Source organism: Corvus brachyrhynchos, unplaced genomic scaffold, assembly GCF_000691975.1.
Source record: "Corvus brachyrhynchos isolate BGI_N302 unplaced genomic scaffold, ASM69197v1 scaffold175, whole genome shotgun sequence".
NCBI lineage: Eukaryota > Metazoa > Chordata > Aves > Passeriformes > Corvidae > Corvus > Corvus brachyrhynchos.
Window position 1 is genome coordinate 2,084,719 of NW_008238448.1, and position 18,874 is coordinate 2,103,592.

The 18,874-nt window shown below is 36.4% G+C and overlaps 2 protein-coding genes across 2 annotated transcripts in view; one reads left to right on the forward strand and one right to left on the reverse strand.

The window, feature by feature from the left end:
• AIMP1 (aminoacyl tRNA synthetase complex interacting multifunctional protein 1) overlaps positions 1–11,698 on the forward strand; it is a 32,316-nt gene extending 20,618 nt beyond the window's left edge. The window contains exons 5-7 of the mRNA XM_008635605.2: positions 997–1,208; positions 4,494–4,662; positions 11,450–11,698. Coding sequence (XP_008633827.1) covers positions 997–1,208; positions 4,494–4,662; positions 11,450–11,616 — 548 coding nt within the window. The 3' untranslated portion in view covers positions 11,617–11,698. The remainder of the gene's footprint in view (positions 1–996; positions 1,209–4,493; positions 4,663–11,449) is intronic.
• A 1,934-nt stretch (positions 11,699–13,632) lies between these two features.
• Positions 13,633–17,211, reverse strand: GIMD1 (GIMAP family P-loop NTPase domain containing 1). Its single transcript, XM_008635606.2, has 3 exons — positions 16,835–17,211; positions 15,071–15,492; positions 13,633–13,919 (listed from the first exon to the last, which is right to left on the reverse strand). The coding sequence occupies exons 2-3, from the start codon at positions 15,461–15,463 to the stop codon at positions 13,650–13,652; spliced, it is 663 nt and encodes a 220-aa protein (XP_008633828.1). The 5' UTR covers positions 15,464–15,492; positions 16,835–17,211; the 3' UTR covers positions 13,633–13,649.
• Between the last annotated feature and the right edge of the window lie 1,663 nt (positions 17,212–18,874).

Genomic DNA, 18,874 nt, shown 5'->3' on the forward strand with positions numbered 1-18,874 from the left:
AATGTATAATTTAATTTCAGGCTGTACTGGAACAATGATGAATGAATCAAATTGCATGTTGTATTCACTTTTCCTTTTTTGTTCCCTAAAGAAGAGAGTTTAGTTTACATTAATATGTAAGTTATCTTGGATGAAAGAATAACTGAATATGCTTATTTAAAGTAAGCATCTTAGACATTTAGTAAACATCTTAGACATTTCTTAATCTCCCAGAGATTATAGCTGTTAAACAAGTCTTGAATGTCTCCTAAACAGCACAGTCTTATCTACAAACTGGATGTAACTTGCTCATCTTGAAAGCTGTATTGCATGTTTTATGATTCTATGATCTAAATAAGCAGCTGAGTATGGGGAGCATTGAGTCACTGTTGCTTTATACTATACAGTCTGTGTGGGTGATGATCACGGGGTAAAGACACCACACCAGGGGAACCTTGTAAGCTATGAGCATTTTCATGCACTGTTAAGTTTGGGAAGTGAAGCATTTTGGCTAAGGTCATCTTGAAGAGTTGCATTGCAGCTGTGACAGTGCAGTTGCAGTGAGTTCACAGCTCCTGACTGTGTACAATGCTGATAATGCTGATAAGCACTAGTAACCTGATGGACTGTGATTGCCTAGTTTGCTTTTACTGGTGAAACACCATGGCAAGGCTTACTGGTAATTGCTAAGTATTAAAATGGGACTATCAGGCTTATTGATGTGGCCTTTGTTAGAGTATTTATGTCACTTACCCATGTTAGCTGCACTTAAATTCAGGGTGACTTTACAAACAGGAGGTGGCAATTAGTTGAGGTAATGATGTAAATTGAAGTATGCATGATGATTCACCACTGGAAACTGGTAATAGAGGTGCTAACTCTTTACTCTTCTTTTGTGTTTTGCACAGAATTTATGCTTATTTCTGAGATTGTAGCTCACTTTTCCCTTGCAGTATTCATATACATTAGTTGTGCTTTTTTAAATGTTAATTTCACGAACAAAATGTTCTTCGATAGGTGAAAAGAAGGAGAAGAAGCAGCAGCCAGCTGCTGGAAGTAGTGATGCAAAACCTGTAGATGTTTCTCGTCTGGATCTTCGTGTTGGCTGCATTATTACTGCTGAAAAGCATCCAGATGCAGACACTCTGTACGTTGAGCAAGTGGATGTTGGTGAAGCAAGCCCAAGGACTGTTGTCAGCGGTTTAGTGAAACATGTTCCTCTGGATAAGGTATTGACAAAATTATTTACTTAGAGCTTTTCCTTTCCTAAAGTATCTTAAGACATTCATCTGTTTATAGGATATGTTTTCATTCTGCTAAAAGACTTGTACAGTCATGAAAACAAAAATAAAATGCAGATGGAAGTAATGCTTAACAACATTTGCCAGAAACCAGAGAAGTACCCTTTCCCCAAATCAGTTTCTGATTGCAGTGCTTCTATCCTGGGATCTTATTCCATGCCATTGGTACACACTGGACTCCGAAACTAAACAGATGTTACCCTTCCTTTAGGTTTCCTACTATGTAGTAGAGAAATCATAGTACCTTTGTTGGTATGATCCAAACTTTCGAAACCTTTGCCTTCCAATTCTCTTTTATAGCCTGTTGAAATATTTGGCAAGAAGTAAAGCAGAGAGCATGTAAATTCAGCTTAGCTGGCAATAAATAGCTTAAACAACAGTGGAATACAAAATGCATATTTTTGCTTCCTTGTGTAGAATAGAATCTGCCTCTGTGCTTCTTTTAGTTAATACACTTTGGTGTTTGACACAGATGGTTTATGGGTGCCTTTGAACAACCTAAGGCTTCAAGATTAAGTTCTGCTTTCACACCTCTTCTAGAGGGGGAGAGGAATTGACTGAAGGCTTCTCCTAAATTCAAATTCAAGCTCGGCATTTAATACATTGTTGTTTGAGCAACTGCAAAATGGATCATGAAGGAATTGGTCTTAGTCTGGAAAAAGCTCCACTTTCTTAAATGTCTTTTCAATCCTTGTTTGCACACTGTCCCCATGGTAAGACTGCAAACATAGGAAGCAATTAAAATTGTGATTGTTTTTATGCTACACAAAGTTACTGAATCAAAAAAATAAAGAAAGACTGAATATAGTAACTATTCTGCACTGATCACCCTATGGTGTCCACTTACTGGATTTGCAGTGGACAAAATCTCAAATTGCTTGCTTTTAGCAGTCTGCTTTCAAGAAAGTATGTAGAAGAAAGCATCTTAAAAGCCATTCTAAATGACTTTTAAGACTTACAAACGTGAAGTGCATAGAATGAAATGGCAGCAAGAGTCTTTTCTCTTTAACGTTCTTTCTGAGTGGTAGAATAATCTGAAGTGCTCATTAGCAGAGAATTAGGGATCATCCTTGCACGTTCTTTGAGAACAATTTGTTTGCGTGTCTGTTTTTGGTTTTGGCAAGTCTCTATTAAGACAGTAAATTCTTAGGGGCAAGCATCCATCTTTTTGTGTTTTTTGAAGTGTTCAAAAATGTGAAGGCCTGGCATGTGTCTACTGCCATATATTGAAATAAAAATATATACATCAGATCAAGGACCATAGCCATAAATTTTTTCACAAAAAAATTCAGCTGTTCATGATTCTGGTGTTTGATGTGGTAATTTAGCAGTGTTTGAGGCTGTAGTATTTGTATCATCTGATTTTACTTTTGGTTAGGAAGCACAGTGTGTATCTTCACTAACATTTCAGTATACGGTGCAAGTTATTTATGGGTGTGAAAACGTCTTGCTTGCCCACTTTATATGTGGCTGTGTTTTTGTTCACATGGTGGTGAAGCCACGTCAGAAGTTGCACCCTCTGTTGTCATGAACAGATGTGTCACAAGTAATAGGGATATGGAAGGATGTTGGCATGGGGTGGACCATGCCATTGCTGAGCTCTTTTGGCAGCTGGGGACAATTGGGGAAATTTCTGAAATGTCAAAAGGAATTGACAGGTTTTCTGCCACTGCATTTGGCTTTTGAAGTGGATCTTTGTGTTTCTAGCATTGATACCTGTTCCAGGTAATTGTTCTTGAAATTCAGGCAATTCTCCAGTGTCACTTTTTGTCACCTCCTGAAATCCTCTTTAACCTAAGAGAACCTCGTGTCAGTGATCAGAAGTGAAGAACAGAAATGCAGGGAATGTATCTTAACAAGCAGGGAAAAGGCCACCATCATCCTCCAGAAATACTATTCTACAGTTCTACCATTCTATTCTAGATTTGTTGTAAGAGGACGCATTACACTTACATCTGTTATAAACTATATACTCTGATTTTTATAGCAGAAACTTTTTCTTCCATTTAGATGCCTTGAACTCCTTTCTTTCTAGATCACTGTGTTGTCCACCCAGTAATTAGCATTCCATTCAATAGTGATAATTCAGTGCTAGATAATACCACAACTTGCATTTTAGTCACTGACATGTTACAACCATTTTTTGTGTTTTGGGCTACTTATTTCCATAGCAATAACTTGAGAAATTTTCAGTCAATGGGCTGGCTTGAAACTTATGCAAGATCAACTTTTCCTTAGCAACTGCTTCATTTTGGCTATTTATATTTTTGCTTTTTAAAGTGTTCTACTTGGAAAATATACAGTATTTGAAATAGTCAATCATATGAGTTTTATTAATTATTAATCCTGCAGGTTTGTTGAAAGTTTGTGTAGTGATGCACAAAGACCAAAATCTAGAAATATGAAATATATATATATATAATGTGCACTAGTAGCATGGTAATTAAGACATCTTTACTTTGTCACTTAGGAATGTTCAGGGTTTCATTTTTATTAGTTGTGAAAGTGTGGTTTGCTTTATAGTCCCAAGTGTGGCAGTTTTTCTGAACAAAGTATATTTTCTCTGGTTTACTACTGTAATTTTTATTAAAATAAAACAAAACCCAGAGAAATGTAGTTTCACAGGTTTGCTCTAACAAATTCAGTGTACAGTATATACAGCCATTTTCAGTGACTAAAAAAAATTCAAGGCATTTGGGTTAAATAAGATAAAATTTAAGATTCAAATGAGCTTATTATGTAAAAGACCTCTAAGCTTCCAGGATACAGTTTGAAATTTTTACCTATGAGCCTAATTTGCAGACCGGTTTTGTTGTTGTTATTATCATCATTAAGTAGAAATTGCTCGGTAATAGTGCTATAATGAAAGTAGACTAAAGTGGTGGTCTGTAATGAATAAAGATGGGAATGCAAGTGAAATGCCTCGCCTGTTTTTTAGATTTCTGAATTGCATATTACATATTTCCATGATAAATATGTCACATTTCAGCATTTAATCCCTTATTCACTGGCCAGCTCTTAAGGGGTTTAAATGTTATGTTACTGGTGTCCAGGCGTTAAAATCGTGAATCTGTTGCTACGTGCTTCTCTTACACTTCGCTTATCATGGTAAGATCTCGTCACTGTATTTCTTTCGTTGTGACGAAATAATGGGAGTCCCCAGAACCACATGGCATTTTAAGTACTCATATCCTTCTGTTTTCCTCCCCCAAGATGCAGAATCGGATGGCAGTACTTCTCTGTAACTTGAAACCTGCAAAGATGAGAGGAGTGGTGTCTCAAGCAATGGTGATGTGTGCCAGCTCCCCAGAAAAAGTGGAAATTCTGGCTCCCCCACCTGGAGCAGTACCTGGGGACAGAATCACTTTTGAAGGTTTTCCTGGTAAGTAGATATTTGGGAAAATGATGGAAACAGGTATGCCAATGTGGCCTCAGCATCGAAACACATCAAAGAGCTTTTTTTAAAGTTGGTTGGGTTTTTTGTTGAAATTTTCTGAATTAGTTCTTTTTTTTTTTTAATTTACATGCTAATATTGTGTAAATAAAGGATTAAAAATACTGTATCATCTGTCAAAAAATTGTAACTTTATCAAGTTGTATAGAACTAAATGTAAAATATCCCGTTCCTTTAAGTCTCAGTAAGTATTTCAGCTTTGAAATATATGGATAAACATAGTTGCACTTGGCAAGTTACAACAAGCAAATGTAAAGCATCTTTCACAGTGTCTCAGTGTAAGTGATGAAGTATTAAATTCCTAATTCCAGCTCCTCCCTGTAGTGAAAGTGTCAGAACTTGGGGAGGGTTTTTTTTTTGAGGAGGAAGAGATGGAGAGGATAGAAGGGGGTGGGAGTCTATTCATGAGAGGAGCCCATAATATTCAAAACACCAGGGTTTTTTTGTTTGTCTGGGATGAAATGTCTTCTTAGGTTTCCAAAGAGAGACATTGGACTTCTTCCCACTTAATTAAATCAATAAATCCATTCAGAATATAAATAAGAATTTAACCAAATCTAAACTTTATCAAAAGATGATTTTTCGTCCATTTTTCCATTTCTTCAACCTCTATAAAAAGGATTAATTTTTGGCTGCTTATTGGGAACTCAAATAAAGCATCACAGATTTATCATGTGGATGAATGCTTCCCTCCTACCCAAATGCCAGTTCATTAGTCTCAGTCTGAAAGGGATACAGTCAGATCATCTTCTTCTGTTGCTGTATTTGTTAGCACTGTTACTTTGTTATTTTTATAATGGTTATGAGTGTTTTCATCAGGAAGTGCTGGTTCATTATGATCCCAGTAAAAAGCCACTCAGACTAAAGATTTAGACTAAAGTGTCATTTAAAATGCTGTTTATGAGAGCTGAGTGTGAAAAGAAAGACTGGTGTAAATAATCTTAGGTTGCGCAGATGATGGGAATGTACCTGCGGCATGCTGTGCACTCCCTGTCCATAAGGAGAGTTTCTTCCTTTTCTGTTGTTTGAGTTATTGCCGTATTTTTTTTACTCATTGCGACTGTCAATCATAAAGGAAGTTTGTGTGAGAGCTTGGTGCTGCCCTGTTCCATAAAGGTGAGGACACACAGGAGGCTCAGTTGCTGATGCCAGATGGGAGCTGCCTGCCTGCAGGCTCCTCTCCTACGATCAGCTGCCTAGCTTTATCCTGTACCCTAAGAATTTAGGAATTTGTGCAGCACAGCCCAAGCTCAGATCTACTCAGGTTAACTGTTAAGTGGATCACAGAGGTCTTGATGAACAGTGCTCTTCTGGTCAGGATCGCTGCATCGCTTTAACATAAAAAAAATGTGGTCCAACTCCCAGTATTTCCCATAGTGGGTGAAAGTGTATGTGTGTGCATTTATCAATGAAGTATTCATCTTCAAGGTGAATTGTTGTTCAAAAGTTGGCTTTCACATGTGAGAAGATGGTGTAACTTTATTTTCTGCATAGAACCATATTAACCTTTTTAAACTATTGTACTTCTGACAATTTCTAGCTGTACAGCAACATTTTGATTTATAAACCTCTTGGCAAGCTCTATGCATAAACATATTTGCATGAAATACTTTTCAGAAATATATATGCGTGTGTATATATATATATATATATAATTTTTTTAATACTTCCCAAGAGTGAAATCGTGATGCTTTAAAAATATATATATATATTTTGGTTGGAATATGATAAAGGAAGCAATGCTCTGTCTAGGTGCTCTGTGAAACAGAAAAACAGCTCAGCTTGCTGAGATTTAATGCTCCAATTGAAAATACTTTAAAATAATACCGTGTTTAAAAAGGAAATCAGTCTGGCAGCATTTGTTTTTTTCAGTTTTAGTTTCCTGTATTAAAAATATAGCAAGCTTGCTAGTTGAGATGCAGAATTGGTAAGCTATACTGAAATCTTAAATGCTTCAGCAATTGCATTGACTAAATTGCAGGAATACTCACTCAAGCTTCTAGTTGTTATCACATATAGTGAGTAAAGATGGATTAAATCTTGGACCTTTGTTACCTGCAAGAATACTCCCATACTGCCTTCTGTTGCTGTGGAAGTGGATGTGCAAGAGAGCATCAAGTTGTAGAATAAACATTTCTAGTGTATAGGCCCTGCAAAATGATATACAAGTTCACCCCTCAAAAACGCCCTATGCCCAGCTTGAGGGTCTTTTTTTGTTTGCTTTTGTCTAAGATACAGCCTTACTCTGAACTTATATCTCAAGTAGCTTCATATGCCTGGCATTTGAAAATGGGAGAGCTGGTAGTACTGCTATTTTCTGTTCACCAGCATATCTATTCTTGCACATGACTAATGAAGTGAGTTCTGTCAAAATAATTGAACTATTTGACTTCAGTTGTTTGGTTTTTTTACAGTGGCAAAAAGCTTTTCCTAGAGCAATCAGTTATAGAAATATTTGTTCTAAAATTATTCCCATCTGTTACAGTATGCAGACACTGTGTTGACATTTTGATCCTTAAAAGGTACAGAATAAGCTAAAGGTGGTGTGTAAATTGTTCTGGCTCTGAAGGCTTGCAGCCAGTGACACAAGGTTTTGTGTGCATTATATCGTTTCCTTCTGGTGGGCAGCCAAAGACATGGAGCTCTGATGAGTGCCAAATGAAGGTTTTTACAACCTGTTTGCCAGGTGTATATATCCAGGGCTATAGATTGTAGTCTGAAATGTGGCACTGTTCTCTAATGCTTCATAAAGAGCTGCTTGGAAAATTTTGTAGGTATGAGATTAAAGCTAATCACTGACTTTGAAAATTTACCTAATGCTTAATAGTGCGAAGTGATCTGTCTTTTTCTTACCTAAAACTTATTTCAAAGAGTTCTAAATCTTGAGATTTTACTATCTTGAGTAGGAAGATGCAAAAAAAAGCATTGGTAGATGGAGACTTACAAAATCATGGTGACATCTGCTTCTGTAAATTTATTTGTTGGGTTCTTGTCTTTTTAATGTTGCTGTTGTAAACTAAGATAGGGGGAAACTCACTGGGAGACTGGAAAACTATTTCTCAGTTTTTAATGGGGTTGAACATCTATCTTCTACTGACCTTTTTTGTGTTAAAACCTCATGCTTCTTAGCTGCTGCTCTCTCCTCAAAGACCATCTGGCACTTCCCTGATGATGTTACCAGGAGGATAGACTCCTTGTTGTGTCACATGTCATTTAATTTCAATGCTTAATTGTAACCGTTTATATTCTGATCAATTTTTTTTTAATTGTAACTGTAAAGCATAAAGATTCAGTTGGAATCCTTGAAGTTAAAATAGAAAGGACAGCTGGGTCTTATTTAAGTTTGAAGTATGAAAGCCTGTGAAGCAACAGAAGCACCACCGGCAACAATAAAGCAACTCTAAAATGCACGCAGCTGTCTATCAAGCAGCTTGGAATTGAGTTATTTTTAAGTCTTCTCTCTCCATCATACACAATATTCATGAGATACAGACTAATTTTCTTTGGTTGTTTTAGTTGAAGTAAACCAATTGTATCTTGTTTCAAACCACTTAAATTTTTTTTCTGTAGCAACTGGAGTGTTTACCTAGAACCATCTTGGGTGTTACAAAGGAGAGATTTGATAAAGAATGCTGTTGCCTGGAGTATTGTTCTGTTTTGTTTGTTTATTTGATGTCTTTGCCCTCAGTGGAATTTTTAACACTGTTCTATACTCCAGTGCATGAATCTTCAAGATCTCTTGGGCCTTTTTTGCATTCAAAACTTTATAAAATTTTTATCCTACTTCACTGGAAAAGGTCTGATTTTTAAACTGTGGAAGAATTGTTCTGTCGTGTGTGTGTGTGTGTAAATTCTATAACCTCCTGCAAAGCCTACAAAGCCGTAAGACAGCAATAATACTTAAAGATTTCACAGCTAACTGTGAAATCTGTTTTCTGATAGCAGTGACAGATGCTTTGATGCCACAGGAACCAGAGATCTGTTACTTATAATTATATAATTATATAATTAAATTATCATTCTGGTCTAAGAATCACTAGCAATTAAGGAAATTACTATCTCTAGAAAAATAAAAAGTGGTAAAGCTGGAGTGCAGTCGTTAGCCTGTAGTTAGGCAGGTTTCTTTAATCAAAGCTTGAGAGTATTCATGTTTTCCTTCAGCTGCACGGTTACAATTCACTGTGGGGTAAGTGGCATTAAGTAAAGTCACACATCATTGTGTCCTTTTGCCCCTTGCTGCGCTGAGATCTATTCCTACAGTAGTTATTGAGCTGTTACAAAATGGAGAGGTTTCTTGCTTATTACGAAAATTTTTTTGTAGTATTGAAACTTCAAGATGGAATGACATGTTTAATAAAATTTGGGACCTCTTATTTGGCTCATTTTCAGTAAAGAAGAGTGGAAAGCTGATTAAACGATTAAAAGCTTCAATTTATTTTATTTATAGAAACTCTTCTAAAGAATATTTTCTGGGAAGAAGGAATGCAGTGAGGAGAAGGCATAGGAAAATGCACAGCTTAAAGCTCTGGTAGTATTTAAAATTGGTGCCTATGCTAATCTAATATTAGCTCACCACAGATCCCAAGGGGGCTTGACGCAGGATTCCAGAGAAATTTATTAACATCCAAAACGTGTTTTTTATAATAAAAGTATGGGGTTTTTCTTACTGAAGAAAAAAAAAAATCATGTGCTTTTAATATTTGAAGAGGGGAAGGAAAATGCACAATGGATCACTTAACAATTCTGTTTAATGGTTTTATTAGTTTGTATGCATGCACTGTGGTCTAAATCCAAGTTTGCCTTTGTTCATGAACCTGAGCATTAAGCTAATTTATTTTTGTGAAAATGCACAGTTAGCTCTAAACATCTAATAATTTTTATTTAATAGTGTAATTATTTAGGCAATTAACACAGTTAGATTTCTTCCTCTGTTTACTATTAATTATAAATATTATATAAAGATAATTATTAATGTTATTACTGATTTTTCTTTGAAATACTAAATGCACTCTGGTTGTGAAATAACTTGATTGCATTATTAAATACTGCTCTGGTAAGGCTAGCTTACTTCACAGAGAAATCTGGCCCAGTCTGCTTCTCTTGCATATATAGAAGCTACAGAATTAGACCCATCTACGGACAGAAATAATCCAGGTTTGCAGGCATTGTGAATGTGAGTAGACTGAACTATTGAAAACATTTACAGGAGATTACCAATAAGGCATGAGGCAGTAGTTTTTAACCACTTGTTGGTCAGTCAGTCAGGACTTACCAAGCAGTGATGAATTTCAACCAGCTACTAGAAAAAGGTAAAAGGTAAAAACGTAAAGGTTAAAATCCCTGTAGTTTTAGTTTTTCTTCCTAAACCTTTGGGAACACTTTGTAGTGCAGCTTGGGAGTACTTGATGTTCTGCTCACTTGGAGAGCTCTTCCTCTGAGAGAATCTCAGGGATGATATGATTACTAGGATTTGGTTTTTGATTCTTGCTTGTTCTTGAACTTTTGATTTTGATAGTTTGGTCAGAATGGTGCCAATATGGCACTACAAGCAAGTAAAAATATACAGTGTAACAACAATGAAATAGCGTGAGATTCCTTTCGGTATTTAAATGTGCAATTCTTGTGGGGTATTTTATTTGTCTTGCCTGTGTGATGCACAAGAAGTTAAAAGCACACAACAATGTTATGATTAAATTATTTTTAATGAAATTTTTAAATAGAATCTGTATTGTTTTAGAGTTAAGACATTAAACTTACTTGACCTTTGAACAGAAAATAATAGTACAGTGAATTTGCTGTCTTGTTTTATCTAGATTGTATCAGCAGGCAGCAGTTTATTCAGTATCTTTGCAGCAAGATTATTTAGCTTGTTTTGTTTCTATACTTTGCATTTCATGCTTATTTAAAAATAGGAAACATGTACTTCACTATGCTATCTAATTTGTTGACAAAATTACAAAACATTAATAGAAAAAACCTGCATTTTGTGGTCATTAGAGATCCTTAAGTAGTCCGATTTGCTAATGTAGTTAGACTGTCAATACCTCTAGGGTGTGGGTATCTTACCATGATGTATCCATTGAAGCAGGAAACTGAGGCTTATCAAGACTGAGGCCATACTTGCTGAAACTGTAGCTAACTTCTGCTTCTGTTACTTTGGGCACCTGAGCTTGTCATCAAACAGTACAAAATGTAGAAGAACAGGGTTGAAACTTGGGGCTAAAATTACATGTCAGTATTCTACCTCTGTACTATTCTTGTCTAAGTTCAGTATTCCTCAACTGTAGCAGCATCTGCTAAATGCACTTAATTGCTTATAAAAACATCATTAATTCCTAAACTTAAGATGCTGACAAACCTGTCTTGGTGAGCAGTGTACTTGTGTGGTCCATATGTACTTAATTCTTGGGAATTCTTTTGGTCTGTAGTATAAACTAACACCAATGGTTTAATTTCTTCCTTTTGACAGTGCTCGTTGTCTGATATAACCTTTTAATCTTGAAAGATCCTCATTTTCAGAGAGGTTCTGGAGGCATTTCCTAGACACTTCCTAATTCCAATCAAAGTTTTCATTTTGAGAATCAAAAGGAATGCTGGGGGATTTTTCCCTTAAAAGTGTGTGCAGTGATGCTATGTGGGCTCTCACAGATGTGCAAGTACATAGAGCTCTTGCACTGAGTTGTGTGCTATGACGTTATTCTTTGTTTTGAAACAGGAGATCCTGAGAAGGAACTTAATCCAAAGAAGAAGATTTGGGAGCAAATCCAACCTGATCTTCATACCAATGACCAGTGTGTTGCTACGTACAAAGGAGTTCCATTTGAAGTGAAAGGGAAAGGAGTCTGCAGGGCAGAGACCATGGCAAACAGCGGAATTAAATAAATAAATGGTTATTAGAAACTTTTACAGATATTGAAATGAAAAGTGATGCAAGCACAATAAAAAACACGAAATGCATGGCTAAGACCCGTTTTGTTTGACTTCTTTTCCAGAATATGTTATTTCTCCAATGTTTTGAGAATGCACTCATTCACTATGCTTATTGTCCTTGAGGTTGTGTGTTGTCAGCAGTTATTAACTACTCAGTGCTCATAACTTAATTGCCAAGTCTTGTTCGTGGTAGGACTACAGACAGGCAAGTAAATTTTCTGGACAGCTTGAAGGTGTAGAAATTCTATTTAGCAAGAGCTAAAGGAAATAAGGAAAATACTCTGCCATATTCCTTGTGTGCTAGTTGCAGTACTAGCAGTTGGTTAGTGAAGACCACAATTGTCTTTATTCTTCTAGTCACTTAGTAATAGTTTTTCTCCTCTTCTCCCAAGCAGTTTCCAGATCAATTATAAGCCTCTGCCCCATTTCTCTTGCCTGTGTTCTCTCTGTAGTCTGCAGTCAGTTGTAACTGGAAGATTAAATTACGGTGGTTTATGCCCTAAGATGTACAAGTGGACATACTTTCATGTCCCCACAACTAAGCTGTTATAATTGCTTTAAGATCAAAGCTGTCACTTAGCTAGAATAGTTCTTTATCTAGTCTGCCTAGGTATATACTTCCAAACGATAAGACTAAGGACTGAGAAATAATTAATAACAAATAGATTCCTGGAACTAATCAAAAACTAAAAAATCCCCCAAAAAACAAAAAACCAACCCCCAAGAAAACCCAAAACCCAAACAAAACAAAAGATACTTCTCCAGTGCTAAAACAGGTATAAAATTAATTTATATTTTGTTTCATTTTTATGTGCTTTTATGCAATGATATTTTTTACAAAAAGTGCTTTGGTTTTAACAGAAATAGCTTCTTCAGTTTTTACAGTTAGAATTATTTCATAGTTATGTTGTACAAATAGTCATGTTGCTAGGCTATTAGCCTCAAATCAATTATTTTAATTCCTTCCTTTCAGTAATATGAAAATAAATGTTTTGGATCAATTTACAATAACCCTTTTAAGTAGCTATTTAGGGATACTTCAGATATTTTGGCATATAATAAATTGTTATTGTCTAACCATTGAAACAGTAAATGCTATTTTAACTACTGAAATTAAAAAAACTTAAGCCTTTCTAAATTTTGCAGGCTTTGAACTTCATTCAGTACGTGGAGAGAAAACAAAATGACAATGATATAAAATTAGAAGTAACATGCGTTACTTGAACAGGAGATGAACAGATTTCCCTTTAGAATGAGTTTTGTTTGTGCCTGTAAATTATTAGTTTTTCATGCATCTGGGAATAAGCAATAGTAATTAGTTCTTTTAAATGTGCTGAATAGCATTAGGCACATGGAAGCCATTTTATCTGCCTTGTAAACTGTATATCCAATAATGTTTTATTAAACAAAGTCCTTGTAGTTCAAGAACTCAATTATAACTAATCTTGAGTCATGGTAGGGAAACACTTTTATAATAGATAAATCTTAGCTTTTAGTACCAGAGAGCTCTTTTTAGAAATGGAAGTTGAGAGGAAACTGAATTCAGAGGAACTTCTGAAAGCTAGAAGAATTGAGTAAAGAGGCTCCCTTACAGTCTGAACTCATGTGCATTTTTAATTTTTTTTTTTTTTTTAAATTTTTTAAAAATTTTTATTTTTTTTTTCCAATATGTATTCTGTGTGAACTGAAATATACAGTCTGGAGTAGTGCAAAATCTCATTTGTGACTACATACATATTAGGAGCATGATTTTGGAGCACTAGCTTGTTCTGATTCTGTGGTTGAAGCTAGGATTCTGGATGCAGTAATGTGAGGTACTCTATGAAAGGCAAGTAGTTCAGTAATCTAAAGAGATATTTCTAATTGTGTGTTCAAAGGTGTTTGGTATGGATGTGGAGTTTTCCAGTTGATGGCTTTTACTCTTTTATTTCTATTAGATGTTATCTACTGTAGAAAATAGACACATGAGCACCTGAAAGTTAATTTTATTCCTTGCTGTGTTTAAGTAGTACTTGATAATTATTTTTTCGTATAAAATTCAAGAGCTTTGTTAAGACAATGTTTCTTTCCTCTTTAATTATGCTGTTATGGTTGTCTAGGAAAATGTATTTATGCTGTACTGAGCTCAAAAGTGACAACAGGGTACTTGAGGCACTGCACAAGTATGTTTCCTCACTGTATCCAGCCTCTTCTGCCTTGTCTGCATGAGTAAGTAGAACTGCAGTGAAATCCTTCCATGTGGGACCCAGAAGTTCCTGTAATGAAAAGCAAATCTTAGATAGTTATCTCTTATTTCTTTTCCCCACTCCCATTTCATACACTTAGTACATTAACAGACCAATTACATGGATGGGTTTTTTTTCCTGGCAGTAATCCAGTTCATGCTATCCGAGTTGCTGAAATTTCTGGGTCTTTTTTCTCCTTTCCAAGACACTGACATCCACCTTCAGTGGAAATACGTGGTCATGCAGTACTAGCAGTTCTCTGTTCCCTGACTACAGATGTTAACAGAATGTCTCCAGTTTAAAAGTGTTCATGTAAATAAGGAAAAATAGTTGCTTAGCCATGCCACACGTTAGTTTGAAATCAGTAGTTACCACATATCCATATTGCTACGCTGTTAACAGCTCTTTGAAAAAAATTTTTTGAAAAACACTGGATCACCTTTTGTTGAAAAAATAAATGATGAATTTCTATGTAACATCAACTTCAGTTCCAGCTGTGATCCATAAAACTGAACTATTCTTAGCAATTCAGGAAAAACACAAATCAAGTGCATCACCCTAAATAATGGGCCAGAGCGTTTGTCTTCAATTTCGGTGATTTATCTGATGGAGGAGAATGGAGAGAACAAGCTGCTTTTCTGGCAGGAAGTACAGAAAAATTTAATAGGAATAAAAGAGGTTGGGCTTTAATTTACAGGTGTAAATGAATTTACAACTTAGGTGCAATCCTGCTAACTCCTATATGACAAGAAGCCTACCTTGGTGATGAAGGACACTCTGCAGTGATCTTGACTCTGTAACCTAAATGCTAAGATATATAAAACTACTTTAAAGGATGTCTGTCCACTTCCAAGATAAGTTGGGTGTTAAGAAGATCTGGTGTATTGATATTGATTCACCTGTTTTAGACAGTAGGGATGAAAAATACTGAATGCATACAAAATTTTGCCTTAAGCTGCCTAAGGAATTCTTGGGTTATCAGTTTCAGAAAGAGAGGATAGAGCTTCAATTTGCTGAGGACTCAATTACAATGTTTGTTCTGAAATTAACATCTGCCACTCTCAATTCATTAGGCTGTTGTTGGAAAAAAAATATTTCACTTTTGCAGTCACCTCTTCTGTAGCTATTGTCACCTGAAGAGTTGCCATTAGGGCAGAGACTTCTGTTTATTTTTTGGTTACCTGGATGAGCTGAACTGTGTCACTGCTTTCATCTGGACACAGAGGCAGGTCAGACCTCAGGACCAAGAGAGCCAAGTGCAGGCCTTCCTCTCCAAAGTGGTGAGCCAAGGCTGCTCTCACCGTGTCTCTCACTTGCTCTTTGCTCAGAGCAGTGTGAGGGTAGCTTGGAGTGTCCAGTACTCGAACGCGGAGAGCTGACTCACAGCCATTTCTCCGTATGAGCCCCAAAATGCGGCCGCTGCGTCCGAGGCTGCAGCACGTAGTCACAGAGCTGGGGGAGAGACGGCTCTCAAAGTCTGAGCTGCCCAACAGGCTGTTCCCAGCAGCACTTTTGCCAGTCTGAGTTTTTCCAAGGACAACAAGGTTGATGTTCATCTCATTGCTGTCTGCCATTGTCTGCGCTTTTATCCACAAACCTGTCACTGAATACAAATAACATAAGATATTTCAGTAACTTTGGGGAGGGGGAAAAAAAAGAGGCAAGAATTTCCAATATTCAATGTCTTTTGAGTGTTTTTCCCTGCCTGAAATGTGAAAAGAGTTTTAGGAAGAAGCAAAATAGAGCTAAGGAGAGGCAACAGAGAAGGGAGGAGTTGGGAAACAGCTGTGGAAAAACACTGTTGCCATTCTGAGAGAGTAGTAGGTTAGGAAAAGGAGGCAAACTAGGGAAGGAAGAAGAGAATGGTGACAAATGGGTGCTGCTGTTATTGACAATGTTTCAGGATGTAAATATTTACTTGTTTTAGGAAAAAGAAATGAATAATCAAGGAGAAGTAGATTCTAAGGGAGCACTTTTTCACAGCAGAGAACAGCTTAGAATATGTCTTTCATCAGCTACCACTGATGTTGAAATAGACAGTAGTCTGAAAGGGCTTTCTGATGCAGATAAATCCAAATATGTCAATTTTAAAAAAAAAAAAAAAAAGAAGAGCTGAAATAGCCAATCTCATGAAAAGGAGATTTTGGAAATGTATACTAAACCAGCTTATTAGCACATTTAGTGGAAAAGTATATAGACTAGTGGATAGAGAGGAGAGTTGGCTTGGTATCATTTCCAGTTACTCTAATTGTTCATAAATAAAAATTTTCATTCTCTTTGTACTTTTCTCTAATCCAGTATCTGAAGGGGTTTTAGTGCATGTTAAACATCTAACAGGAAGACTGGTTATTTGACTAAATCGAGATGTGTTTCAGAAGGTAAAACCATAGTAGCAAATAGTGGATTTTAAGTTTCTGTGACATGTGAGCTTCAGAAAGAGGTTTTTTTTGTTGTTCTTAAGTTACTACGTTTAGGTACTTATAGAGAGATCATGGATAATTTTAGACTGGGATTTCCTGTGATTAATTTATTTAGATTCTTGCTGTGCAATTTAAGCTTTCTCTATCATAATGATTCCATGCCTGAATAAAACTTTTGAAATAGCTTCAATACAACACCAAAGATGCAAGAGCTGGTAATACACTAATTTTGTTACAGGTGGCATTAGATATGTACATGATCATCTTCCTTACTGAATTCACAGTGGGGTTTTGTGGATTTTTCATTGATCAATTTCCTTTTAAAAAAGACATCTTATGAAATGGTTGTCTTCAGTTATTCATCAGTCTCGATATGCATTGTATACTTTGTAGCATAATAATAGGAGGTAGTGGACATGGATTTGTCTATTCCTTTTTTAAATCGCAATCAAAGATTTGGGGGTTTTTCCCCTGTAAACAGAATACGCTTAAATACTTAGATTAATTTCATATTGTGTCACTTACCTTATTTTCCCTTAAATTCTTCTTTCATTCAGACTTTGTTCATAAACCACATGTGCAGTGTAGAAAGAAGTTCATATGTGAACTTTGAAACTAACAGCAGTGCCGTACCACGCTGAGACTGTTACGTACACATTAATCTGGTTAATCTATTACTGATAGATCCTCATTCAATTGGGTATGTTTGGTCAGTAATTGGCACTGTTGAATTTTTGTGACTTAGCTGCAAATACTGTTTTTGAAGTCATCTAAGTGATTGTATGATACTGATATTTTTAAAAGTTACTTGAATTCCACCAGCAGTTAAATGTGCAAGCGATAATGGTGGTAGTGGGACTCCTTTGTATTGTGTGTTTTTGAATGTGTCTTCATATATGCATGTTGAATTATTAATTGCAATATTTTCATAGCACCGTGTAAATCATTTGCAGAGATAAAGATGTTTGCTTAACAAAGATGGATTAAAATAATAACAAATATATTAAAATGCAGAAATTATTTATGAACCAGGAAGAAAACTGAAGGCTTGCAGAACTACCAGTCATGTGCATTAGCTGTTGGCTGTTAGCCTAATACATTTCTCTTGCAAGCATCATTATTTGGCATGCTATAATAGCATTAAAACCAGAGATAAAAAAAAAAGATTGTCCAGAAAGGACCTATCACTTGTTTTTTAGACAATTTTCCACAAGTGGGAAAGTAACTGGTCAGAAAATAAATGCAAATTTGTGCTTTAATGACCAGGTTCTATATACAGAATAGAAGAGTGGATGAGCCCATCCTGTCTGTTCACAAGGTTCAGCCATCTCTCCAGCTGTAAATCCCAGGGGGTGCAGGCACAAGTTTACTCCAAGGGTATTAAGATATGTGTCAGTGAGAACATGAATCTGGTATATAAGCTGAATGTGGCGGCAGGAAAAGAGGAATGTGCTTTCCAGAGCCCAGTCCTGCTGGGGACGTTGTCATACGAGGTGTAGTTCTATGTGGGAGCCTGTAAGGGTTGGTTTACCACAGCACCAGGGCTATTCCTGCCAACCACAGCAGTGAAGGGGGACTGAAGCTCCTCTAGAAGCTCATTGTGTCCTGCTGTGGAGCCACAGGCACAACCAGTGGTCTGGCAGAAGGTAGGAGCTCCTTGTGTAAATTCTCATAGTTCGTCATGAATGAGTTCATCATTTGTCTTACTTGGCTGGAAGTAGCTGTGTAAAAAAATTTGTTACTGAATGTTTTTAAAAGCACACAGACAAGTGCTCTTGAGCCTGCCTAGTCTCATGAGAAATCAGACATTAAATCTTTCCCTGTATTGTGTGTGCACCTGAGGCAACTTCTGATAGTTTCCACTGATTTAGACCTCTGTGCTGTGCACAGCCTTTGTGTCTTAAGGCACATTTATGTATAAAGTGTATGGCAAGGTCCTTCATGCGCTAGTGAATAGAAACTCAAGACTGAATGAGGGGTCACTCAATTGCAAAGCAGAAGAGTAGGTCAGTCTCATAAAATTATAGATATTGTAAAATAAAACTCACATGGTTTCTTTAATTTGCCTAGAAATCTTGACTTTGGTTAAACCACCAGTCTCGCTCTGTGTTTTTCATTTTTCCTTTGCACAGTAATGCCCCTCATGACATCTGGGATCATACGTGGCCTAGTAGTCACATCAAACTAGATAATTTAAGCTGGCATGGACAAGGATTTAGACTACCAAGAAAGCTAGAATACCAGAAGCAGGGGAATGTTGTATGCAAAATACAGCTTGCCCAGCCGGATGCAGAACAGGGCTTTTACAATGGCAAGATGGCTGTAAAATTAAGAGTAGTGTAAATGAGGCACTACCTAAATGAGCTCTAAAATTTGGCTACGCAAACTTTAAAAAAAAAAAGGCATTTCTTTCCAGTATTATTATGAATGTAATACAATCCAAGTTGGAACACATCTGGAAGGTGTTACAACAGCACGGGCAGAAGATTTTAAAAAGTTGTCTTCCTGGGAGGATATGACAGGGGAAAAATCAAACTGATTTATGTGACACTTGCATGAGCTCTT